This window comes from Chionomys nivalis, chromosome 17, assembly GCF_950005125.1.
Source record: "Chionomys nivalis chromosome 17, mChiNiv1.1, whole genome shotgun sequence".
Classification (NCBI taxonomy): domain Eukaryota; kingdom Metazoa; phylum Chordata; class Mammalia; order Rodentia; family Cricetidae; genus Chionomys; species Chionomys nivalis.
In genome coordinates this window covers 32,612,893-32,637,801 of record NC_080102.1, presented here as the reverse complement: position 1 = coordinate 32,637,801, position 24,909 = coordinate 32,612,893, and the positions used below count along the sequence as shown (strand labels likewise).

The following is a 24,909-nucleotide window of genomic DNA, read 5'->3' as shown; positions in this document are numbered from 1 at the left end:
TGTATGCCTTTAATCCTAGCACCCAGGAGGCAGAGGCAGGCAGAGTCCGAGGCCAGGCTGCTCTACAGAGGGAGTTCCAGGACAGCCAGGGCTACACAGAGCAACCTTTCAAAATGGCCACAACCACCCTAAAAATAGTACTTTACTCTTATGTCCAGCTTCCCACAGCTGCTGTCTACTCTCCTGGACCAATCAATGTGACACATACTTTGAGGGATGCAGAAAGCCTGTGTGTTTACAGGGGGAGGCCACCTAAGCATTCACAGCTGGTCATGACTTGGAACCTAAACTTAGGTTTGGGAGAGAAAACCATTTGGTCAGAACAGGATGGGCAAAGGCCCAGGGGGTCAACATAGAGGCATAGTTAGCAGGGAGCATGCCCAGATGCCCATGGGACTGTCTGTGTCTGCTAGAAATGTCAGCCTCTGTCCTAAGGATCTCAGGGTGTTACTGCAGAGGTGGTCATGGGTAGATTTACTCAGAATTAAAACTCTCATACATGGAAGGATTTCCCATTTCCTTTTCTCTCACCCATCTGAAAGCAAGCTGCCCTCCCCCGACTCAGGATCCTGGGAGGACTACAACTGTCCTGTGGGCTCTAGAATCTGTCTTGCCCTGGTGGTTGGGAAGGGTCTGAGTGACAGTCTGCCCACAGCTCTGGGAAAAGCAGAAGACGCCACCCAGGGATTCCTCTATGCAGAAGCTCCTAGAATTCCTCAGCCTGGACCCCAAGCAAACTGCTGATAAGGTCAGTGCCCCATGAGAAGCCCTAGGCTCTTTTAGCCCCCTGGAAATGCTTCAGGAAGGTGTCCCTCCCCTGCTTTGTCCCACACAGTGGGAGGAGAAAGGGCTCCCTCTTGGGGAAGGAGTTGGTCTGACCACACAGCCCTGCCATGCTCAAATGGGTGGATTTCTTAGCAGCATTAGCAGACTCTCCACCCTGTCCTACTCCAGGCCTTGCTCTTCCATCTCTATGGGTTGATCCTGCGTGAGTGCCCCAGCATGGAGCAGGTTCAGTGCCACCTGGCCAGCCTCCTGGAGCTGTCCCACCAGCATTCCAGCTACCGAGAGGTGGGTCAGTGTCCTTGGGTTATTGCCTGTGCCTCCCTTGTGCCCCATTCACCATCACTAGGGGCTTGCATGGCTCTCACTGCATGGCACACTTTGCCAGCTTGCCACCAATCCAGCCTCCGGGAGGCAGCCTTGATAGAAGGACAGGCCCCAGAGAGCTGGACAAGGACCTGCCCTGTCACCTGTGAGCTCCCTCACAGGGTCCTCTGGTACACAGGGAATTGCGCTGGCTGTGGGCCTGGCCTCCACCGAACACTTGCAGGAGGTATGGGCCCTGCTGGAGCACCTGGGCCGCACCAAGTTCCTGCGTTCAGCCGTTGTGTCCCCAGACAGCCAGGTAGGGAGGCCCTGTGTGCTACAGCATGTTGAATATGGCAGCAGTGGACAGAGAGGGTGCCAGCCTCCATGTGCCCATTGATAACATTACACCAGGGTTCCTACCTGACCCATTTGCCTTAGGAGCTGGTGTTGGGGACACAGGATAGTTGAAGTACCTGCTCTGTGCCCATGCTTCATAGGAGTCCCTTCCTCAGGGCCTCAGCATGGAGACAATTGAACTAAGGATTTGGGGCCAGGGAACCTCCTGTACTTTGAGAGTTATGCCAGGCCTGGGCCTCAAGTTCTCGCTTGCCCTGGGTGCAATAGATACACTGAGCAGCTCTACTTTCCTGGCCAATTCCAACCCCAGTAGCTGTGCTGGGTTCTCTACAAGAGAACCTCAAAAGAGAAAGCTTGCCTGGGGAACCAGCTAGTGGGACTTCCTAGACAGGAGGGCTAGTGGCAACTCTAGGCCCGGTCCTGTGGAGGAGGCATACTGCCAGCCTCGACCCGAAGTCAGTATAGAGGCTACAGCATTCTCATTGGCAGGAGAGAGGTGGGGGCTGGGAGGACTGAGAGCCTGGATCCCTTCAGCCTAGCTCTCACTTGCCCACAGCCGTCAGACAACAACCTTCGGTGGAAATGGGTCAGCAGCACCTCCTTGCTGTGCTATGGGCAGATAGCCAAACATATCAAGGAGCAGATCCTGCCCTGGGTGGACAACATCGCCTCGAGGATGGTGTACTACTTCTCCTGTGGTCCTTGCGTGAGGCCCTCCCCACCCCTCTATTGAAGGGCAGGCTGGACAGAGCCACCTGGGTTAACTTGCCAGTCACTGAGGCAGTACTCGCAGGAGAGCCGGAGCCCACTAAGGGTCGGCTCTCTGCACTCCTGGGTCCAGGGCTCTGGTACAGGTGGTTGGGATAAGGCTGTGTCCGTCCAGGGTAGTGAGGCTGGCCTAGAGAGAAGGGAGCCCTGTACTCAGTTTCCTTGACTGGCAGAGAGGTTGTCGTTGTGAGTAAGGTCCTGTGTGCATGAAGTGTGCTTTGTGTGTTGTGTGTGTGAGGCACACACTGCTGGTCCCCTGGTCAAGGTGGCTGCTTGGGTTATGTGACAGGATTTTAGGGAAGTGTCCCCTGATCTGACCTTTGGCCCATCTGTGGGGGACAGGATGAGATCCTGAAGTCAAGCTTCCTGTCTGCAGCCATCCTGCTCACTAGATCGCTCCGGGAAGAGTATGGCTCCCAGAGGTACAAGTTCACGCAGATTCCAGAGCTCATCCAGTGCCTCCTGGTAAGTGACCCTGGGGTCACCGTGGGTCCCCCTAAGGTCCAGGGTGGCCAGCTAGAGGCTGCTGCCACACTTGCCCCTCCTCTGCCCTCCAGGACATCCTCAAGGAGGAGCCCAACTTCCTGACCACCTTCTTCAGGCAGAAGATCATCCTTGTTGTCATGGGCCTAAGGTAGCTCTCCTAGGGCACGGGAAGACAGGCAAGGTCTTGAGTCTGTGGTGGCATCAGAGCGTGTGGGGCTGGGGCCCGAGGCGCCACCAGAATATTGGCTGTGCTGAGGTTCTTCATGTTCTGCCTAAAAGGCTCTGCCTGTTCTAAGTTTGCTTTCTTTCATGACCAAGGTAGATTGCTAATACTGGCAAAACCTAAGCCCTGCCCACAGCCACTGAACCACAGTCCTGAGCACAGACTGGGCCCTAGCCCAGGTCATACATGAAGCCTAGTTTTTCACCCTTGGACCCAGATCTTACTCTATGATCTGACCTGACCTATTTATAGCTTTGACTCTGACCCTAAAAATGTCTAGATTTCCCCCAAGCAAATGCCAGCGAGTTAGAACAGCTCACCACAGCCCCTGTTGTGCTGATCTTTCTTATTCCACTGAGCCAAGACATTGTCTACTTTCATATTCTAGTTGTGCTGGTATGCCCCTGCTGGGAGTCCCTTGGGCCAGTCTCACACTTCAATCCAACACTTTGTTTTCTTGCAGTAACCTGCGACCCGGACTCAAACCCCTGCTCAAGTCCCAGGTCCTGCAGACTTGCCTGCACAGTGTGTACAGGCTTCCCGCTACTGAGCACCTGCAGAGTGATTTGCCTTCATCGAAACAAGCTCCAGATGTCATGGTGATGCTCTAGGCTTGGCGTGTCTCTCTCCCAGGGGTGTGGGTTCCTGGTGTTAGGCCAGGGGTTAGCTTTGTCTGGTAATTGGCAGAAAGAGGAGCTCTGTCTGGGCTTAGAACCATCTTGCCCGGAGCACAGGCTCACTTCAACCTTAGAATGGCCGGGACCTTGAAGGTTTTCTGCGCAAAGGAGACCCTGGTCTCAGTGCTGCTCTGGCGGCATTCTCTGAAGCGAGCCTTCCTGTACCTTGTACTTGTTGACTTCGAGGAAGCTGACAGATGCCTCAAAGCGCTGGACACATCCTGACCTTCGGCTGTGCGGCTACCCAGCTATCTCAGACTATCTTGTCCCAGACCCAGGCTCCAGGGGAGATGAGGCAGGGACAAGGCTGGCTGTCACTCACATGCCTCTGATCACTCTTGCTGGCACTCAGCACACAACTAGGTCCTGTCCCATTCCAGGACCTAAGTGAGTACCAAGGTCATATCCAAAGCGGGTGAGGCCAGTTCCATCCACCGGAAGTGAAGGGAGGATACAGTGTTGCTGGGGTTGCCTGTTCTGGGAAGAGGTCATCTGGCTGGTATGGCTCTGAGGGTGGCTACGTTCTGTTCAGCAGAAAGAGCAAGGCAAGAAACAAAGCGTTCCACACTTTGTTTCCCGGCCCTGGAACCAGGTTAGCCAGTGAGGCCAGGCAAGCACAAGGAGCTGACCTGTGGTCTGCGCTAGGCTCCCAGGGCACACATGAGGCACTATTTTATGGATAGTCAGAACCACGCCAGAAGAGCCCAGGGAGCTGGGGAAGACGGATGAGTCCCAAGGGAAACTGACCTCCACATGGTCACAAGGGAGGCAGCAGCCATTCCTTTGTGGGGACCATCTGCCTCTGCAACAATTGATTTCCCGCAGTTGGCCATAGTTCTGATCCATTGTCACCTTCATGCAGTCACCGGGATGAGGACTTTGGCATGTGCTTAACTTTGGTGAAATACCTGTTCAGCTCTCACAGCTACCTTTAAAATGGGCCACTATGTAGGTTTTTAAAACTACTTTTTATTTGTGTATGTGTCTGTCTATGTCTTGTTTCAGTATGTGTCTCTCTATGTGTGTGTGCCTATGTGAGCCTATATGTGTCTGTGTGTGTGCGTTTCTGTCTATATGTCTGTCTGTGTCTCTGTGTATGTGTATGTTTCTGTGTGTGTGTCTGTGTGAGCCTGTGTGTGTATGTGTGTCTATGTGAGTACATGTATATATATATGTCTATATGTGTGTGTATGTGAGCCTGTGTGTCTATGTATGTGTGTATATGTGAGTACGTGTATATATGTGTCTATATATGTATGTGTGTGTATGTGAGCCTGTTTGTGTCTGTGTGTCTGTCTGTGTGCTGTGGTGCACATGTGGAGATCAGAGGGGAACTTGTTTCTCTCCTTCCACCATGTGGGTCCTAGGAATCTAACTCAGATGCCCAGGTTTGACAGCAAGGGCATGGCAAGGGCCTCTATGCCCCTGAGCCATCTTGCCAGCCTTACTAGACAGTTTTATAGCTCCTCTTATGCTTTGGATGTGAGTTTATAGTCTGCATTTGAAAATCTGTTCTCTCAGTTGGGACTTTCTCAAAATCTCTGGTTGTGACTTCTGAAGACAGTTGTTACTGGTTAGAAAAATTCCTACTTTTTTTAATTTATTATAATTTTTGGTTTTTTGAGACAGGGTTTCTCTGTAGCTTTGGAGTATGTCTTGGAACTATCTCTTGTAGTCCAGGATGACCTCGAACTCACAGAGATCTGCCTGCCTCTGTCTCCTTAGTGCTGGGATTAAAGGCATGTGTCACCACCGCCCAGCTGGGGTTTTTTGGTTTTGTTTTGTTTTATTTTGGTTTTTTGGCCTGTTCTATGGGTAGGATGTCTAGGAAGTTTGCTTGACCAGGGACCACAAAGATTGCTTAAGTTTTCTGCTGGAAGTTTTGCATTTTGAGGGTTCAGCTTTGTATTTTGTGGGGGCAGTTGAAAAGAAGTACCATAGCTGTAAAGAACAGTATGCTGCTACCCACAGCTCTGGAGGCTGCAAGAACAAGGTTTGAATGTCAGACGTCCCCCACAAACCCATGTGTCTGAATACTTGTTCTCCAGCTGGTGATATTGGAGTCTGGGGCCTAGATGGAGAAAGTGGGTCACTGTGGTGAGCCTGGCCCTGCTTCTAGCCTGAGTGTTCTCTTTGCTCTGAGTCATATGAGAAGTGTGCAGCAAGCTCCTGCCGCCACAGCCCAAGCAGTCAGGGTCACCATGCCTTCCCAAGATGCCTTGCCACTGTGATGCACTGTATGGGCTGAGCTGTGGGCCAAAACAAATCTTGAAGTTGCTTGTGTTGGGTGTTTGGGTACCACAACACAGTAAATGATGCTGGGGCTCATCAGTGGAAGTGGGGCCTGGGAGAGACCCAGCTCTATGCTGCTGCCCTTCAGAGACCTGAAGAATTCCTTGCAGGGACATATACTCGGGGAAAGCCAAGATTCAAGGCTTTGTGCAGAAAAGAATTTTAGGATGGTCCAGTTTGGAGCAGAGTTGGATTTTATTGGGAAGGCAGTTTGACATAGACTCAGCATGGGGTTGATAGAAGTAGAGGCACCCAAAGAAAGGATAAGACACACCCAAGTGTGAAGAAGTCAGGATTAAATATCTTAGCCCTGGGCACACTAGCTCCACCTACAGGGTTGCTAAGAGCGCTTCCTCCACGCCCTCTTTTTAGTAAATGAGATTCTAAGGTGCTTCCTGAAGTGGTTAGGACAGCAATCTGTTAGGGTGAGATCATAGGTTGCTAGGGTCACACAAGGTGACCAAACTGTATCCTTCACTGGAAATGGAGTCTCCTTTCTTGCTTCTGAGATTCCTAGATAAGTGGAAGTTTGTATTTGGGAAAGGAGGAAGGCCATCCTCAGGTCAGCTCAGCCTTAAGTGTTCATTGCCATTTTAGCAGTCTTATTTGAAATATCTCCACATAAGAGTATTACCTCCTTGTCAGAAGCTCTCTCTGTGGATGGTGTGAGCTGGGAGGAATTCTTGGCTCCTTGCTTGGGCCTTCCGGTGTGTTTGCATTTACACTTTCTGGTCTTATTTCATTTGAAACCTTCCTTCACTTGGAGACAAGATTATCATCTCAAGATTCTTTCCATCTAAAACCATTTCCTCTCTCTTTTAATCTTTATTAAAAAGCAGGGGAAAGTCAGGTAGCAATGTCTCACTTTCTTAATCCCAGCACTCAGGAGGCAGAAGCAGGCAGATCTCTGAGTTCGAGGCCAGCCTGGTCTACAAAACAAGTTCCAGGGCTACACAGAGAAACTCTATCTTAAAAACCCAACCAACCAACCAACAAACAAGTGTTTAATTTGTAGCCAAAAGTCCTTCTTTGGGGAAACAGCAGGTCAGCAGGAAAGACGTCAGAGCGGCAGACTACCTCAGTGGCCTCAGGAGAGAGGTGGGCAGAGCTGGAGGAGACATGCTTGAGCAGCTAGAGGGACCCGTTTGCTCACACCACAGCTCCTCTGGGGAAAGTCTGGAGGCAGAACGCACTATCCCGGTTGCCGCCAATGGCATGATCAGCCTCACCTGCCAGAGTTGGGCCCAAGGAAGCAGATACCTTGTGGCCCTCATGGAGGAGCTGGGGAGACCATGAGGTGACCTGGCTATGTGATGCCAGCTGTCCCTGTCGCTTGCCAGGTGCTGTACAAGAAGACAATGCGTGCCCTGGACCTGCTTCTCCAGAACTTCATCTCTGAGAACCCGAGCATGGATGAGGTCTGCTTCCTCCTGCAGGTGAGGCCTGTAAACCAGCAAAGTAGGGATTCCAGCCCCAGCCCTAGCTCCAGCCTGAGCTGCTAGAGAGAGTGTGGGGGTGGATGTGTGTGTGTGTGTGTGTGTGCACGTTCGTGCGCACTCATGTAATATTAGGTAAAGATTGAACCCAGGCCCTTATTTATACACAGACATTCAACATTCTAGATAAGTGTTCTACAGTGAGCCATACCCCCAACCCTGTGACAGACTTTATGAGAAGCAGAGGGGAATTGGAAGAAACGGGCACATATGTGCTTCCTGTCTCTACAATGTGGTGCCCCTCACCACCCTAGGACTGTCACCAAGAAGACCATCAGCATTCTAGACCTCCAGAGTTATGCACCACTGTAGACCTCTTTGTAAAGTAGTCTGCTTTGGGTGCTTTTTATAGAATAAAAGGTGGATGAACGTAATTTGCAGTGGGCTGGACTGAAACATGAGTCACTGTTGGGGCTCCAGAATCAGGAAACTCTCGAGGACAGAGCCCTTAACTTTGACAGCATTGGAGTTGAGCTGAGTTGAAGGATGCCCTGCTGGTGTCTACCATCGGATTGTTGGGCTGGTGTTAGAACTATCGTCCTGGCTGTGTAAGAATAAGACTGTCGCTTGGGTTTTCCATATGTCTCAGATGGTCCAAACCTGTAAGGCACCCCAGGAATGAAGAAGTAGATTGATGGATAGGCAATGAGGCTAATGGCCTGGCTGGGTGACTGTCGCCCTTCTCAGCAGCCCTACTCTGGGCTGATGTTGAGCTGGGTGTGATGGACTCTGTGGGCACAGGTTCTCACGCGCTCCCCTATTCTTCCCAGCACACAGAGTACTGGTTGATATCTGACAAGAGCCATGAGCGCAGCCGGGCTGTCCAGTCCATCTTCCTGCTTCTGCAGTATGTGGTAGATTCTTTGAAGCTCGCTGTGAGTTCCCTACACCCCAAAGTCTTGGGGGAGCTCCTGATGGTGGGAATGGAAATTAGCATCCAGGTGGAGTCTTGCCATAGGCACTCTCTGAGCCCTCAGACTGGGCACTGTGGTACCATTTAGCAGGTTGGTCCGAGGAAATCCCCAAGCCAAGACTACAACCAACAGAGGGCAGAGACTGAAGGAGTGGAAAGGGGGAGGGGAATAGTCTGGATCTAAACAGGGAAGCTGCAGTGTGAAGGACCCATGCCTCAGACAAACCTAGAATCAGCTGATCTGAGGGCTAGGAATGGAGTAGCTGAGAGAAAGAGTCACCCCATTTCTGTGTTCTCGAGCTCCAGCTACTTCACATGGAGGCATCAGGCTTGGATGGGAAGGACTGAGAGAAACCAAATTCCTTAGGTAGTGAGCCTGGGCCACCACCCCACAGCTCAGGAACAATGTAAGCAGGCTTCCCACGGGCCAGGTGTGATCAACCTAACCCTCAGAAAAAAAGTAGGAGGATTGTCTGAAGTCAGCATGAGCTACATTGTGAGACCCTGTCAGGAAGGAGAGGGGAGAGGAAGAAAAGAGGAGGGGGGGGAATGCAAGCTGAGAACTTCTTGGTCTCTAGAAGAAGACAGACCCTCTTCCTAAAGGAAGGGCAGGCGGATGGCCTGGACAGCATTCAGAAGGCAGTAGCTACAAATAAAACATGGATACCACGGGCTGGGGCTGTACGTAGAGCACTTGCCTAGCGTGCACCAAGTCCTAGGTTGGATCCCCAGCACTGCATAAACAGGTGTGACGGTGCATGCTGCAATCCCAGAACTCGGGAGGTGGAGGCAGGAAGATCAGAGGCTCAAGGTCATCCTTGGCTACATACTCTGACTCTACTGAGCTTGAGGCCAGCCTGGGCCATAGGAGACCCCACCTGAAAAACAAAAATTGACAAACGGACCTCATCAAAATGAGGAACTTTTGTGCACCCTGACACAGAACACAGAGGGACAAGAAATGGGTCCGGAAAATGTGATAGCTGTAACTCGGTGAAAAGGCAACCGACCCTTAAAATGGGCAACAGAAGAGACATTGCAGAAGTCATGAGAACGAGTGTGTCCCCACATAACTGGTCATAAAGGACATGCAAATAAGCCACGGGGAGGTGCCACCACCCACCACTGGAAGCGCAAAATTAAAGGCTGGGAACAGCAAGTGTTGGCCAAGGTGTGGAGCCCCGGAAATGTCTCACAGAGCCCGTGGGAGCGTAGGATGTTAAAACTGCCTGGCAGAACTTCCGGCAGTTTCTTTGAAAGTTAAACACATACTTATCCCCTAAGCACACAGGTCTGATCCTAGGAATTTACCCAAGAGGAGTGAACATTTATATATAAAAAGATTTATGCAAGAATACTTAAATGCTTTTGTTCATACTGGAGCCAAGCTGGAAGTCCTGCAGAGGGCCAGCAATAAGAACAGGCAAGCAACGTGTGGCGATATCGACCACAGGGGTGGGCCACCAGGATTCAGCAGAGAAGAGGACCCATGAGAAGAGTGAGGACTGGCAGGCAGGTTCAGCTGTGAGGCTGCTCCAGGAAACACAATGAGGAGTTTCTCACAGATGCACAGGGACTGGGGAGGGTGCTGGGTGGTGTGTTGGAATGTGGAAATCAACAGAGATGTTGGCATGTGAGGCCTGCCGGAGGGAATTATGTTTTTATCTTGATACTGGATATTCTCTGAGAAACTGGATGTCTCCTTTGTCATTCATGCACGCCTGCTGTGTGTCATCCACACACAGCGACACACAGTGAGAGGCCCTCTCTAGAAGCCACTGCCTGATGCTGGACTTCCTGGCATCCAGAACTGCAAGTTAAATAAACTTCTTTCTCAGTCGCCCAGCCTCAGGCACAGCAGCCGAAAAAGGATGCAGATACAACAATCTATTGAAATTTCTGAAGCTACTGAATTTTGCATTTAATGTTTGTGACCTCTCTGTAACTGTAATTATAAATAAAAATGACCATAAAACTGGTAAGAATTCTGTAGTTTGGTTTTTGCAGTAATATTGGTTTGAAATTTTATTCTGTGAAGTATTCAAAGTATCCTGAAATTTTTTCAGAAACTTACAAATGCCAGGAGGTATGGAGGGCCTGGAAGCCGGGGGTCTCCTGCGAAGGGATGAGGACCTCCATTGGAGAGTAACAGCAGGTGGCCCTGTTCTAGAGATGGAGCGCTGGACACTTGATTCTCTGAATCCGCATGGATTTAGATATGTATCTATTTCAGCATTCCTCGAGCTCTGTGTGGTATGCATATAAGGTATGTGTATTGGGGTGTATGCATGAGAGGTGTGCACATATTAGTGTGATATATGTTAGATGTGTGAGTGGTGTGTGTGTGACTAGGGTTATGTATGCGAAAAATGTGTGTGTGAAGAATGTTGAACGTGAGGAGTGTTGGATGGTAAGGAGAGCTGTGTGTGTGTGTGGAGCTCTGAGCTCTGGGTGTATGTGTGTGTCTGTGTGTGTGTGAGTGAGGAGAGCTCTCTCTCTCTCTCTCTCTCTCTCTCTCTCTCTCTCTGTGTGAGGAGTGCTCTCTCTGTGAGGAGTGCTCTATGTATGTTATAGACATGGGAGGAGTGTTCTGTGTGGAGAGTGTCGTGTGGACGAGGAGTGTCGTGTGGACGAGGAGTGTCATGTGTTAAGTATGACTGTATTGGGACAACTGGTGAAGTCTGGATATGGAGGAGACAATGACACTGACGCTGGACAGGATTTTTGTGACTGTGGCTGTCACGTTGTGCATTTGTCACATTTGTCCTCCTTATGAAATGCACAATGGAGTATTTGAGGTCAAATGCCAGTGTTTCCTGTCAGAAGAAGGGAGGAGATCGGAAGGGACTGAGCAGAGCGTGTAGCTGAGGGGAGGCAGTGGCTAGAGGACACGGGACTTCTGAGTTGTTCTTCCCTATGTTTGAAGTAGAATCAATGCTAATGCTACAATGCTGAAAATGAAAGGGCCGTGAAGGTCCTCACAGAGCAGTTAGATGCGACCAAGGTTTAACATGGGCAAGGGCTTCACCGGAAACTGTGTGAGTTGGGCCTTGCAAAGCTGGCTTTGGGGATCCAGGCTGGGGCTGGAGGGGCAGTGAGGTGACACCTGTCACCAACTAAAGTGGCTGCTGAGTCTGCAGTGGGATGTGTCCTTCCAGGTAGGGTGGGCTGGCCAGGTGTGATGGCTGCTGCACACTCGGGCCACCGTGCTGGTCTGGGTATCAGGATCTGGGGGTGGGCTGGCCAGGTGTGTGATGGCCACTGCACACTCGGGCTGCCATGATGGTCTGGGTGTCAGGATCTGGGGGTGGGCTGGCCAGGTGTGTGATGGCCACTGCACACTCGGGCTGCCATGATGGTCTGGGTGTCAGGATCTGGGGGTGGGCTGGCCAGGTGTGTGATGGCCACTGCACACTCGGGCTGCCATGATGGTCTGGGTGTCAGGATCTGGGGGTGGGCTGCCTAGGTGTGTGATGGCCACCGCACACTCAGGCCACCGTGCTGGTCTGGGTGTCGGGATCTGGCAGGGAGCTAAGAGGCTCAACCTGGAGACTTCAGAAACAGCATCTGCCATGGGCTTCACAGAGCAACGGATTCATGAATGATGCAAAATTTCTAAGCCAACAGAGAGTGAGCAGGGTGCTCCGGGCTGCTGCACTCTGAGGGCAGCAGTGTGGTCCACACAGGAAGAAAGAGCCTCTGCAGATCAGGGCTGTCCCCACCCCAAGCCCCTGTCCCCATCCTTCACTCCTCATCAGATCACTTTCCAACCCCACAGATCCACTGGAAAACAGCTCAGCTTGGGGTGGCTTTTGTTTAAGTCCAACCCACTTGGGCACAGGAGACTCACTAAAGTCAAGCTCCAACCATGTGACCCTCCAGATCTCAGAGGCCAGAAATTCAGAGGAAACTGCGAACGCCTTCCCTGTCATCTCCGTGAGGATTTCAGGAGGCGTCTGCTGCCACTCTCTGTACTGCTTTGCATCTGGTAAAAGGAACTGAGGAAATGAGACACAGTGTGCGCCCGTGGTCAGGACTTTAAAGGAATGACCGCTAAAGGGGAAAATACGATGCTAAGAGATATGTGGTAACCACAAGAAAGAGTTGGAAGAACATTTTAGAACTACAAGCAAAACAGATCTGAAATGAAAAGGCACTGGGTCCATTAACCAGCAGCTTAGCCACCACAGAAGAAATAAGAATCGGAACCAGGACAAAGGAACCTGCTGAGACCAAAGGGAAAAGAGGGAAGCCCAGTGGGTATAGAACAATGCAGAGTGGAAGTAGAATCCCAGGAGAAGTGAGACGATCAGGGCAGAGTGGGTGGTACTACCACCCTGGAAACTGCTCAAACTGGCCGAAAAAATTATGTACCTTCAGATAAGAATACTAAGGAATCCCAAGCAGGACAGGCACAAAGGAAAACACACAGGAACACACCACAGTCCAAATTATTGAAGACCAGGGAAAGACAGGAAACTCCTAAGACAGCCAAGAGAGACAGACGATGCACACATGCCAGCCTATGTGGGTATACATGGACACACACATGCACACATGTACGCACAAGCATGTGTGCACACACAGGCATGCACACATTTAAAGAGTCATGCATGCATGTACACACAGGCATGCATACATGACCATACCATTATGCAGGTACATATGAACACCCACTGGCATGCCTACACGCATACGTACGCACTAGCACACATGCGTGCATACAAGCATACAGTCACATATTCCTATCAACAGGCACACCTGTACAAACATGATTGAAGGAAGTGATAGGCATGCCCAGCCTTTTGTTGTTAAAAAACAGAAATTCCATTTTCCAGTGAGCAGACAGGTCAGAGAGATTCTCATGGGTGGGACAGGAGTCTCTCTCAAAGCCCAGCCAGTGCATCTCCCACAGATGCTGAGAGCAGGAAAGGAAGGACAAAGTGACATAAGGAAGCTAGGCCTGGCTTTGCTTACTGCCCCACTTTCCCCAGAAAGAGGCCGTGCCGTCCACGCTGGGCCACCAGCTAGGCCTCCTGACTCTGCTGTGGCGGGATAAAGACGAGATCACACAACAGCATTCCCACCGCTGTGTCTTCCTCCTCATGCAGCTCGTGTTCCAGCAGAAAGGTGAGCTGAGCAGGGTTGGTGAAGGGGAGACTCTGAGTGGCTCTGGGCGGACTTTCCTTCAGCCTCATTGTGAGCTGGGAAAGCGGGGGAAGGAGAAAAGAGGCTGCCTCCAGGCCCAGCAGCCCTCCCGAACCCAACCATACACAGGGAAGTTGGTGGAGTTCGCACAGTGGAGCAAGATGAAGCAATTTGAAACCAGCGAGTCTAGAGAGTGGGAGGTGAAGCTCTACCACATGGTGAAGGTGAGGTTGTCAGACTGGGCCTGGGCCTCTCCATTCCAGTCCTGAACAGATGGGGCCAAAGGGTCCCAGGGACCTGAGCAGCCAAGCATGCAGGTTGGGCAGAACCAGAATGGGATGGACTTCTGCTCTTTCTAGGAAAACTGTCTGTCTTTGTACCTCACCTTCCAGCCTCAGCTCGGATAGGGCCTTTGAACCCATGGGCCAGAGGTTCTCACTTGTGTACCTCCCTCTGGGGACAAGGGCAGCCAGCAATCTTGCTCTTCTGGGGACACTCTGTTCTTAGCACTACCCCTTCATCCTAGGTAAGCTTGAGGGACACCCCTCCCTCTGACCCTTGCTGTCTTCTTCTCAAGCTTGGCCTGCCTGTTACATCAGATGGGGAAGAGGAGGCAGGGTTTGTTTTCAAGCTCCAGGACTTGTTAGGAGGCCCTGGGTAGGTCATCCCATCTTCCCGAGCCTCAGTTTTCTTACCTTCCAAGTGAGGGTCCAGCTTCTGAGGCAGGCTGGGTCAGAAGCATCTCGTGTCTCCTGGGCCATGAATTAGGCCAAGTTGGGGGAACTACAGGTCATAGCAGCCTGGGGCAGGGGCTGAATGAACACTTTGGGACCCTGCAAGCCTGTGTTCATGTCACTTACATGACTGTGCAGCCTTCATCCCCTCTCTCGTAAGAGCCTAGCTCGCTGCCTGACCCGAGCCAGTGCTGGCCAGAGATTCCACGCACCCCCACTCCTGACCTTGGCTCCACACAGACCTTCAAGAACTTGACAGTGGCGCAGCACACACAGCTGATCCTTACCCTGGTGCACAGTCTGGGCAGCTGGAACTACCTCCGCTGCGACCTTGCTGCCCAGCTCCTACTGATGATCTGTGAGGAACCCGGTTTACGGAAGGAACAGGTGAGGCAGGGTGGGCGTGGCTCCCTTCAGACTATGTGTACCTGCCCATGTGAGCATGTGCCATATACATTCATCCACATGTACTCACGGAGACAACGCGCAATCAGCCTAGCAGCCTATGAGTGGGATCCCAATGTACTCCTGGCCAGTTACCTTTGTCCTGAAGATTCCTGGCCTACCTTCTGCTGCCTCATAGGTGGCCTGTGGGAGAGGGCACATTTAACTGTCCTCCAGTTCGGCTTGGCCAACTAAACTGAAGATTCACCTTTGGGGATTGCCAGGCCCCGTCCACTTGGGTGCTCTTACAGGTTAACAGCAGCGCTCCTCTTGGCTTGTTCACCCCACCTCCCTTAAGAAGGAGATGCAACCTGGGAGCTGAGCCATAAAGCCAAGTCCTCTCAGGAACTCAGAGGGCCTTGCCTTGTCTGAAGCTGCGTTCTGCCCTGCAGGTGGCTGAGATCTTGCAAGGCCTGTTCCAGGAACTGCCAAACATCCGCTCTCAGAGTGTTCAGCAGACCATAAGTAAGGTCACCATGACTCTGGGGACCCAGCATATTCAGGAGGTGGTGGAGGTGGTCTTGTCTCTATGTCACCCCTCAGATAGGTAGGTCTTCCCTTGGCCCAGGGCACCCCAGTGTGGGCATCACCCAGGCCTGTGGTGGCCCTCCAGCCCAGTTCACAGTTGTTTACTGAACACACTAGGCAGGGAAAGGCTCTCAACAGTCTGTCTTCTTCCTGACTCTGGACTGTGGACAGAGGGGCTCTGAAAGTGCCTGGAGATTAAACAGGGCTCCAGCAGTCCCAGGAGGGCCATCGGCATAGACACCATTTCAGAGTCGCAGTCACCAGAGGTCAATCTATAAGCAGAGCCACAGACCAGTCAGAGGCTGTGAAAATACAGTTACACCGCTCCACGCATCCACGGTGCCCTGTGACCACAGAGCCCCAGTGAGTCTTGATTCCAGCTGCCACACTAGATATCCCTGGGTCTTCCCAGTGGCAGTCTGTTGATAACAAAGCCTTACTAATTTGGAACCTGGCTGTGGGCTGGTGGCAGCAGCATAGCCGTAGCCTGTCAGTCTTTCGGTGGCCGGCCATGTACTAAGCACCTCACGAATATATGTATATAGTAGGCAATGTGGGAGGTCACAGGGACATTGGCAGATGGATCTCAGAGCACACAGCCCTTGACAGGGAGCCAAATGCCACTGAGGACTCATGAGCTTTGCCTGAAGTGGTTTCTGTCTCTGCTGCTCCCCTCTTCTCTTCAAATCATCTGAGAGGCTTGCCCCTACTTCCCAAGAGAAAAGACAGACTGGAGAGCAGCCATTTGCTTCGGGGTCCTGGAGAGAGGGGCTGCAAGGCTGGGGCTCATGGAGATGTCTAACAAAGCATCACAGATCGTGGATCTCGGGGCCCCTCACCTGCTGCTCCTAAGGGGCTCGCTTTCTCACATCCTGCTAATGGTCAGCACCTGTGGGAGGCCTCTCTGCGGTGCTGTTCCCAGTGGTGCCCTAGACTTTGTCTCAGCAGGTGGATCCTACTGCTGTGGAAGGCTCTGGCTACCAACTACTGCTTAGCTCGTGATGTTATAACCCTGCTCTATGTAAAGCTGAAACTGCGGCCACCCAGGAGGCTCCTCCACTCCACGTATCAGGCCCGTCTGGTCTCCCTGATGGTGAGCAGAACCCTTTGCTTTGCCACCAGCATGGTCCCCTCAGGGACAATAGTGGTATCCATGGCCTCAGTGGGATCCCACGAGGACACTGGACTTCCTCCAAGGGCCCCACCCTCGAGCCTTTACCATGGTTTGTGGTCATTTGTGCAGGTAGGCAATGCCTCGCACCTGCTCATGAATCTTCCACCCTGCACGCATGGCCCTGCTAAGTGTCTGGGGTACCCACTGATGGACCAGCCGCCTGGCTGCAGACCCTTGCTACTATCAGCACTTGTTTTTCCATGGGGATGCCCCATCATAGACCATAACAGAACTAAAAATCCCATGAGCTCTCAGCAAGTGGTTCCTAGACACATTGGGAAGTAGGAGAGAAAGTCTTGGTTATCCTGGAAAGACCCAGAGATACAGTGACCATGCATTGGGCCATCGTTGGCTGTAAGAACAAGAATAGTGAAGGAAGATGGAAGAGGAGGATCCAGGGAAGGCAGAGGGAACCCTGAGCAGACTGCACGGCCAGGGTAGGAGGTGAAGATTGCCGGCACTGATTGGGAGCCGGGGCTAGCACCTGAACTCCCCCCGGGCTTTGTGAGGGCATGACTTAGCAGTGACCCACTTCATCTCTGGCCCCTGAAAAGAGACCTTTCAGTTCAAGGGAAGACCAAGTGGGGTAGTGGACATGCTACCATAGGACTGACTAGGAGATGGTTTAGGGAAAGAGCCAGGGGACTCTATGGTCAACCCTAAAGCCCCTCCCCCCCACAAACACCACAGCCCAACACCAAAGAAATAGGGTTGGAAGGAGGCAGCCACTAGAAACTCAGGGTTAGGAACAAAAAGACAACAGGACAGGAGAGTCTGAGAGTCAAGGAGGGTCTGAGGAGGATCTCCCAGAAGGGTGGGCACTTGGAGAGATCTGGCTCACCAGGAGGTGGAGCCAAGCCAAGAACAGCATAATCAGCAGTGTGGAAGTCAGACATTCTTGGGGTCTCAACACAGCCAGGAGGTCAGGGCCCAGCCACAGAGACTGAAATGGGGCCTGGTTCAGTCTCAGGACTACCACAAGGACCTTTGGGGATTTATCCAGAGGAGCTTCATGCTGAGCCCCAGGGGGGCAGATGAAGGCAGTGAGGCCTGGACTAGAGTGACTTTGTAGCTGCTGTCCCCACTCTTCCACTCATGGGTCCCCCACTGGGCTTTGTTGTCACCCACTGCAGGCACTGGGCACCATTTATGAGCTTCTCTACACCCCGGAGTACAGGGACACGGTCCGCTGGGCTTTCGCAGGGATCCTTCTGGGCCTCCTCACAGAACTCTACTACCTGCTGGAGGTGGGCCTGGTGGAGGGTATCTTTGACTACCAGGAAGACAATCTAGCCTCTAAGCCCCTGGGGCCCTGCAGGTGAGCTAAGATGTCCCCACCTTGAACCCACTGAGCTATGCTGATTCTGGGGGACCCAAGCAGGAAAGGATTTTGGGTGGAGGTAGGGTAGGGGTGGGTCAGAGTATCCAACCTGGCCAGGGGGGAGACTCCTGAGCAAAGGGAGCCAGGTAGATGCAGCTGACAGGGTTCAGGTACTGTCTTGTTCCTCCCTGCCCAGGACCTGCCTGGAAGCCCTCAAGGGTCTCTTTTGGACCAACGAGTACTGGGAAGTGTTTGCTGATGTCAAACTGATCCAGGGCTGGGAGCTTTTTGCGCATTTGGAAACGTTCCCAAAGGGAGTGACCCTTTTGGCCAGGTGAGCACCTCAGCTTGGGCACCCTTTGCCTGGGAGGGGCTAGAGTGGTCACCAGCGCAGCCCATCCTCCCTGCTCTGGACCCTGCACTCCAGACTCAGCAGTCTGGCCGCCAGCTCTGAGGTCTGACTGGAGAATGGAGCCCTCTGGGACTGTGTGTGTTCCTCTTGCGTGTGACAGGGCCATGGCTCACTATAACTGCGAGGTCAAGGCTGTCTTGGGGCAGGCTCTCATCTCCCTGAAGAGCACTGAGGAGCGCGACAACATCGTGGCCATCTGCATCATCACCGAGGTCAGCCTTTCCCCAGCCACCCCAGTGAACGTCCCTTCCAGGTCTCTGATAGAAATATGTACATCTGTCTCATGTTTCAGCTGTGCTTGCTGTTGGGGGTCTAACTCTTTATCATGGTGTGGGGTGGACTGATTCCTTGGCAGTTGTGGTTAACAAGTGGGCTGATGGTGCCGACTCCTGCCCAGTTTCTCAACAGCCCAGATGTTTGCCAGAACGTGTCTCGGAAGGCCATGGACCACTCCCTGAACCTGGGCCTTTCCAGCCACAACCACACAGTGCGAGTTCTGAGCCTGAAGGGGCTAGGCAGCACCCTGATGCATCCTTACAAGGTGAGGGGCAGGAGCTTGAGAGAGGTGCCCTCTGCCATTCCAGAAGGTTATAGGGAGGACTGGGCACAGAGGAAGTGTGTTGATAGTTATCTCCTTGGCAAGGGGTGGCAGAGAGAGCCCATCAAGCCTGGTTGGCCCTGCTAAATTGCCTCAGATGGGGCTCCTAACTGGCCCTTTGTCTCCTCCTAGCTAGGAGTCTCTCATATGATAACCTCCTGTCAGGTACCCAACCCATTACCCTTATGAGCCTCCCAGAGCAGGGCTGTTCTGACATGTCTCTCATGACAGGGCTGGGATGCGGCTGCAGAGCTGGCCTATGCCAAAAAAAATGGTGTGGTTTTGTCTGTTTTTCTGTCCAATATGAGGGGAAATAGGGAGTGGACCTGGGAACAGCCAGCTTCAGCACTCAGACCTCCTCCACATCTGTACTAACTCAGAGATGGGCAGATACCTAACCTTGTGAGAAGGCCAGGAGCCCCAGTACCTTTCCAGAGCTATGACTGGCTGCTTCAATGGGGCATCTGGCAGAAACTGGTCGAAGGTCCCACTGGAGGTCTCCCTGCAGGTAACTCTGCTAAGAAGTAAGTTGACGGAGCTTTTGGACAACTTCCTGCAGCCTGAGTTCGAGGACCTTTTGGGCCTGATGGAGATCATGGGCCACCTCCTACACCGTCTGGGTGTCCATGGTATTGGAATTGCCAGCTTCAAGATTGCTCAGCACCTTCTCAGCCTGTTCACAGATGTGAGCTGGGAAGTGGGCGGAGTAGGGAGGCAGAACAGGGCAGGGCTGGGCTGCAGACAGCAATCAGAAACCAGTACCACTCAGCATCCGGTTTCTGCACCATCCCCAGAGTCCACCTAAGAATACAGATTCTGTAGACCGGGGCTGGTTGAAGTTTGTGTCAGTGCTGAGTCTTGTTCTCAGGCCATCAGAACCAGTGATTCCATTTGAAAACAACATGAGTCAAGTGACTTCAGGGGGTTGAGATTAGGAATGAGGAAGGCTTGCTCTTGGCATGGACAGTCCCAGGAAGACCACCACGATGTGCCCCTGTGATAGATTAGAACCAGGAAGATGAGAGCTAGGATAAGCCCCAGTTGGGGTAGGTAGGCAGTCAGTGGCTACTGTACATCTGAAATCAAGGAGGTGCCAGTGGAGGCAGTTTTGGGCAGAAGATGTCTCTGCCTTTCATGGACAAGAGGTTGAGTCATGACGGGGTTTGTAGAAGGAGCAATGCTGGCATTGGCAGGCACTCCCTTAGGTGTTGGGTTCTGCATCCACCTCAATCCAAGGACAAAGGCACGGTTGCCAGCTACTGTTTACCAAAGGTGAAACAATCAGGGAAGGAACCTCGCCCAGGGTCACGGAGCTAGAATGTCACAGATTCCATAGTCAGGTCTGCCTAGGAGTGGAGGTATGATTGCTGTCACCCCAGGGACATGCAGAGAAACCCAGAGGTGAGAAATCAGGAAGAAGGAGTAAGTCAGAGAAGGCTGGGAGGGGATCGTGAGTGGAGCTGAGGAAATGGGGGACATGAGAAGGTCATATGTCTTAATTAGGGTTTTTATTACTGTGAAGAGACACCATGACCACAGAAACTCTTATAAAGAAAACATTTTAATTGAGGGGCCTCACTTACAGTTTCAGAGGTTCAGTTCATTGTCATCATGGCAGGGAACATGGTGGCATGCGGGAAGATGTGGTGCTGGAGGAGTAGTTGAAAAAGTCCTGCATCTTGTGGGCAGCAGGAAGTTGACTGACTGTCACACTGAGAGAACCTTGAGACCCCAAAGCCCGCCTCCACAGTGACACACTTCCTCCAACAAGGCCATTCCACCTAATAGTGCCACTCCCTTTGGGAGCCATTTTCTTTCAAACCACCACAACATGGGAAAGAAGTTGACAGGAGTCAGGAACTAAGGGGACACTGGTCTGTGGGATTAGGGACAATGTAGGCTGTCCCTTAGCTAATCAGGGCCAAAGTGAGGCAACTAGAAGTTATGAGTAAGGCTGACTTGTCACTTGCCTGAGAATTCTATCTCCCCCAGGAAAGAGCAAAGGTACGAGAACATGCCATCTTCCTGTTTGGAGATGTCATCCACTATGGTGGCAAAAAGTTTCGACAGAGCCTCAAGATCCTGGCTTTCCGAGCTATAGTGCCCCTGCTCTTCCATATGGCTGACCCTTGCCCAGAAGTGGCTGTGGTGAGTGTGTTCTAGCTCAGCTGGGGCAGTCAGAAGAGCAAGGCCAAAGGAGGTCAAGGTGGTGGACTCAGCTCTCTGAGTGGAGACCAGAGTGAGGCTAGTGTTTTGGAGAGTCCAACTGGGGAACAGAGGAGGCTGGGTTTGGGTTTGTAGGGCAACCCAGCAACCAGAGAAAAGGAGTGGGCTCTATCCTGGTGGTATTTCCTCAGCCACCTGCTTCATATTCCTCACCCCATCCATTCATCATCCATCCATCCATCCATCCATCCATCATCCATCCATCCATCCATCATCCATCCATCCATCCATCCATCATCCATCCATCCACCCATCCATCCATCCATTCATCCACCCATCCATCCATCATCTATCCACTCATTCATCCATCATCCATCCATCCATCATCCATCCATCCATTCATCATCCATCCATCCATCCATCCATCATCCATCCATCCATCCATCATCCATCCATCCATCCATCCATCATCCATCCATCCACCCATCCATCCATCCATTCATCCACCCATCCATCCATCATCTATCCACTCATTCATCCATCATCCATCCATCCATTCATCCATCATCCATCCACCCATCCATCCATCCATCCATCCACCCATCCATCCATCATCCATCCACTCATTCATCAATCATCCATCCATCATCCATCCATCCATCCTCCACCCACCCATCCATCCATCATCCGTCCATCCGTCCACTCACCCATCCATCATCTATCCATCCATCCATCATCCATCCACTCATTCATCCATCATCCATCCATCCATCCATCCACCCATCCATCCATCATCCATCCACTCATTCATCCATCATCCATCCATCCATCCATCCATTTATCCATCCACCCATCCATCCATCATCCATCCACCCATTCATCCATCATCCATCCATCCATCCATCCATCCATCCATCCATCATCCATCTGTCCATTCATCTATCCATCCACCAATCCCTCCCTCCAGGCCCTTGTGCAGCCTCTTTTGGCTGCAGACTTCTACTCTTCCATCTAAAATCAGCTGCAAGAATCTGGCATTCAGGATCTTCCAACTTCTACCTTCTCCTGCTGTGCCCATGTTTGCACTGAAGCACCTACTTGTACCCTGCCTGCCTAATGCCATGACCCCCCCTCCAGAGGAACCTTGTGTTTCCGGGACACCCCACCTCCCTGAAGTGGCCCTGAAATACTTAGCCATGCCATGAGGGCCTTGGGTGTTGTAGGCCTCTAGCTTTTCTTCTCTAAGGAGCTAGCCTAGTTTTGTATCTACACTCACAGATCAAGCTTGGCCTCTGCTGGCCCCTGCTGGCCCTGGGAACAAGCTGTCCCATGCTTCTGAGAGTAAGGCCTCATGTTTAACAAACCTAGCCCAGGCCAGTATTCACTGTGGGAAGTCAGGTCCCTTCCTAAACTTAGAATAAGCCCCCACCCCTCTGAGACTGGTACTCCAAGCTGGTTCTTCAGAAGGAGGCCTGGGCAGCCTTTCTGGAAGCTCTGTGAGAGTCAGAGCAGGGCACCCTGGGCTTGGGGAGTGGGTCATCCCATCCTGTAGTGATGCACTCCCTTCTAGTGCCCCCACCAACTGTGCCAGCACCGACTAGTGCCCAGGACCCTAGGAGTCCAGAGATGGTGCTCCTACAGAAATCTCTTCTCAAGGTCTGTCTGGGATGAAGGGGGTAATGACGGGTGGAATCAGAGACAGTCTTTTCTCCACTTACAGAAGGCCAAGTACACCTTCCTGCGCTGCGCCATCTTCTTAAAGTGGGAGTTCCAGAAGGAGCTGTTTGGCAAGCTGGCATGGGGCCAAGGGCCGGGTGCTGAGAATGACATTTTTGTCTACATGGTAAGGTGTGGACCCCTTTCCAGGGGAGAGCTTGGAGTTGGAGAATAATGGCTCTTTAGTCACCCTAGACTGCTCTGAGGGTGGGGTATGGGGATGGAAGAGGCAGTCCTAACGGTGTTTAAGTACTGAGGTTCTGTGGGGGAGCATTTTCCCATCATAATGGAGCTTGGGTTCTCTGAAGTGAGCTGTCCAGGAAGGTTGGCAGAATCTCCATGATGTTTCTAGAGTGTGCCCAAGGCCTCCTTAGTGGAGCCTCTGAGGACAGAGTGCCCCATGATGTTCCAGTGCAGTTTTAAGGCAGACACAGCTGAGCCTCAGAGTCCAGAGATTGCAGGGCCCACGTGTGAGAGACGAGTAGTAAATGCCACCTCCTGTCACCTAGCAACCACTTTAATCTCTGGTCCCAAATTCTTCTGCCTTCCTGGGTCTGGGCTGTCAGGGTCACAATCCCAGCCTCTTGAACAGGGCCGAAGTCACACGCTCAAGGCAGGACAGGCTTGTCTTCAGTCTACAGGCCTCACTGGATCTAGTTCGGCCACAAGGGAAAGGCTGCAAAGATCTCAAGGAGGTCTTTGGACAGGGTGGGTTCACTGAGCTCCTGGCCTGCTTACCCATCACAATGGCACCACATGCCCCTTGATAGCAGTGACAATAGAAGCATGGCCCTTGAGGGAGAGCCTGGACTGCGGCCTCCAGCTCTTTCACCGTGGTCCAGGTGCCACCAGGACCCAAAGTTTAAAGAGTAAAAGCACAGCAGAGAGTTCAGGGAACTGGGCACTTAGAAAAGGAGAGGCCTTTGAAGGACACAGAGTGGCAGAGCCTATGTTTGATGTGGGCACTTGTGTCATGTCTGCAAGGTGTAATGGCCACGCTTCAAGGTAAGACAAAACTCAGAGAAAACCCAGGAGAGCAGAGAAGTAGCAGGGCTACTGAAGCTGCCAAGGATGCGCCTGCCTCCCCTTCTTCATGACATGGGCCTTGCAGGGGACCTTGGTGACTTGGGGCTGTGGGACATATGCTGCTGGTCTGTGAGGAGATGACAACCAGGCAGGGATAGGCAGAGGCATGCTGGGTGGTCTCCAGAGTGATGCTGGCAACGGCCGCAAATATGGGTGCTCCTAGAACTCAGCATGGGCTCCCCTCATTGGACCAAATGAAGGAACTGGGCCATCACTACCCACCACCCCTCCAGATCTCCCATGGGACTTTCTGGTGCCCACCCTCCTCTCTTCCAGGCCCTAAGCACTGGAAGTGGAGTTCAGTGCTTGGGGGCACCTCAGGAAAGCCATGTCCCTGAAGTGAGGTACCACACAGACCCTCAATATGGTCACAGGCCCTCTCTTCTCTCTTCAGATAGAAAGCAACTTCGGCAGCTACCAGCAGTTTCTCAGTCAGGCCTTGATGTATCTGGACAGCCCCCACAAGAACCTGAAGCTGGCAGCCATGAGGTTCATCGGTACGTGTTGACTCAGCAGCCGCAAACCCTACCTCGTGTCCCATGGCCTGCGCTACCACAGTTGGTGGTCAGGTTCACATGTCCTGGGTCAACCACAGGAGCAGTAGCTCTATGACAGTGAGAGGATGGGACGTCCCTGTTGGCCAGTGCTCTCAGTGGGCAAGGGTGGCCATTGCTAACAACCTTCTTGACTGTCCCAGGGGGATTGCTTCAGGACTACTTCAATGAACTCTGCTTCTACTTGACAAAGGACGATGTGATCATCCTGAAGAACTGTGAGCGAGTGGAGCCTTTGCACCCCTGGGTGGCTGAGGCCTGCCTTCCCGACACCTGAGGGAACTGTCTTGTGGGAGATGCCGCTGGGGGGAGCTCACTTTCCCCATCCAGACTGTGGGTCCACTGGGCCGCTCAGTTCCACAGCAAGCTCCTGATTGGACCTGCGGTCTCTCCTACAGATTTGGAGGCCCTCAGCCATGACACAGATTCCAGGACCAGAAAGTTCTACCTGAACCATTGGGATGATGTCATAGAGCTGTCCCACTACGTGAGAAGCTGAGGCTGCTTTGTTCTTATTTTTGTCTTTGTTGAGTCCTATCTTTATTAAATGCCACAGAGTATCTCTGGCTTCCTCCCAGACATGTGTGCAACAGGTCAGGCTAACTCTCCCTTTTAATCTCAACTCTGTAGGCTGTGGGGGTGGGAAGGGTGCATGACTCAGAACTCCAGAAGTTACCATAGTGCTCCCCTAGGCAGCAAGAGCTGGAGTCTTCAGAATAGGTGT

At 52.3% G+C, this 24,909-nt stretch overlaps 1 protein-coding gene across 1 annotated transcript in view; it reads left to right on the top strand.

Annotated features, from left to right (window-relative positions):
- Positions 1–24,909, top strand: part of LOC130888853 (maestro heat-like repeat family member 5) — a 36,425-nt gene that overhangs the window by 838 nt on the left and 10,678 nt on the right. Inside the window, exons 3-25 of the mRNA XM_057792216.1 lie at positions 656–748; positions 955–1,071; positions 1,289–1,408; positions 2,560–2,682; positions 2,775–2,851; positions 3,390–3,525; positions 7,236–7,331; positions 8,162–8,266; positions 13,299–13,434; positions 13,582–13,676; positions 14,427–14,573; positions 15,023–15,177; positions 16,107–16,251; positions 17,466–17,650; positions 17,850–17,987; positions 18,166–18,277; positions 18,463–18,606; positions 19,172–19,348; positions 20,656–20,811; positions 22,550–22,672; positions 24,026–24,128; positions 24,329–24,403; positions 24,584–24,672. Of these exons, the coding sequence (XP_057648199.1) occupies positions 656–748; positions 955–1,071; positions 1,289–1,408; positions 2,560–2,682; positions 2,775–2,851; positions 3,390–3,525; positions 7,236–7,331; positions 8,162–8,266; positions 13,299–13,434; positions 13,582–13,676; positions 14,427–14,573; positions 15,023–15,177; positions 16,107–16,251; positions 17,466–17,650; positions 17,850–17,987; positions 18,166–18,277; positions 18,463–18,606; positions 19,172–19,348; positions 20,656–20,811; positions 22,550–22,672; positions 24,026–24,128; positions 24,329–24,403; positions 24,584–24,672 (2,847 nt within the window). The remainder of the gene's footprint in view (positions 1–655; positions 749–954; positions 1,072–1,288; positions 1,409–2,559; positions 2,683–2,774; positions 2,852–3,389; positions 3,526–7,235; positions 7,332–8,161; positions 8,267–13,298; positions 13,435–13,581; positions 13,677–14,426; positions 14,574–15,022; positions 15,178–16,106; positions 16,252–17,465; positions 17,651–17,849; positions 17,988–18,165; positions 18,278–18,462; positions 18,607–19,171; positions 19,349–20,655; positions 20,812–22,549; positions 22,673–24,025; positions 24,129–24,328; positions 24,404–24,583; positions 24,673–24,909) is intronic.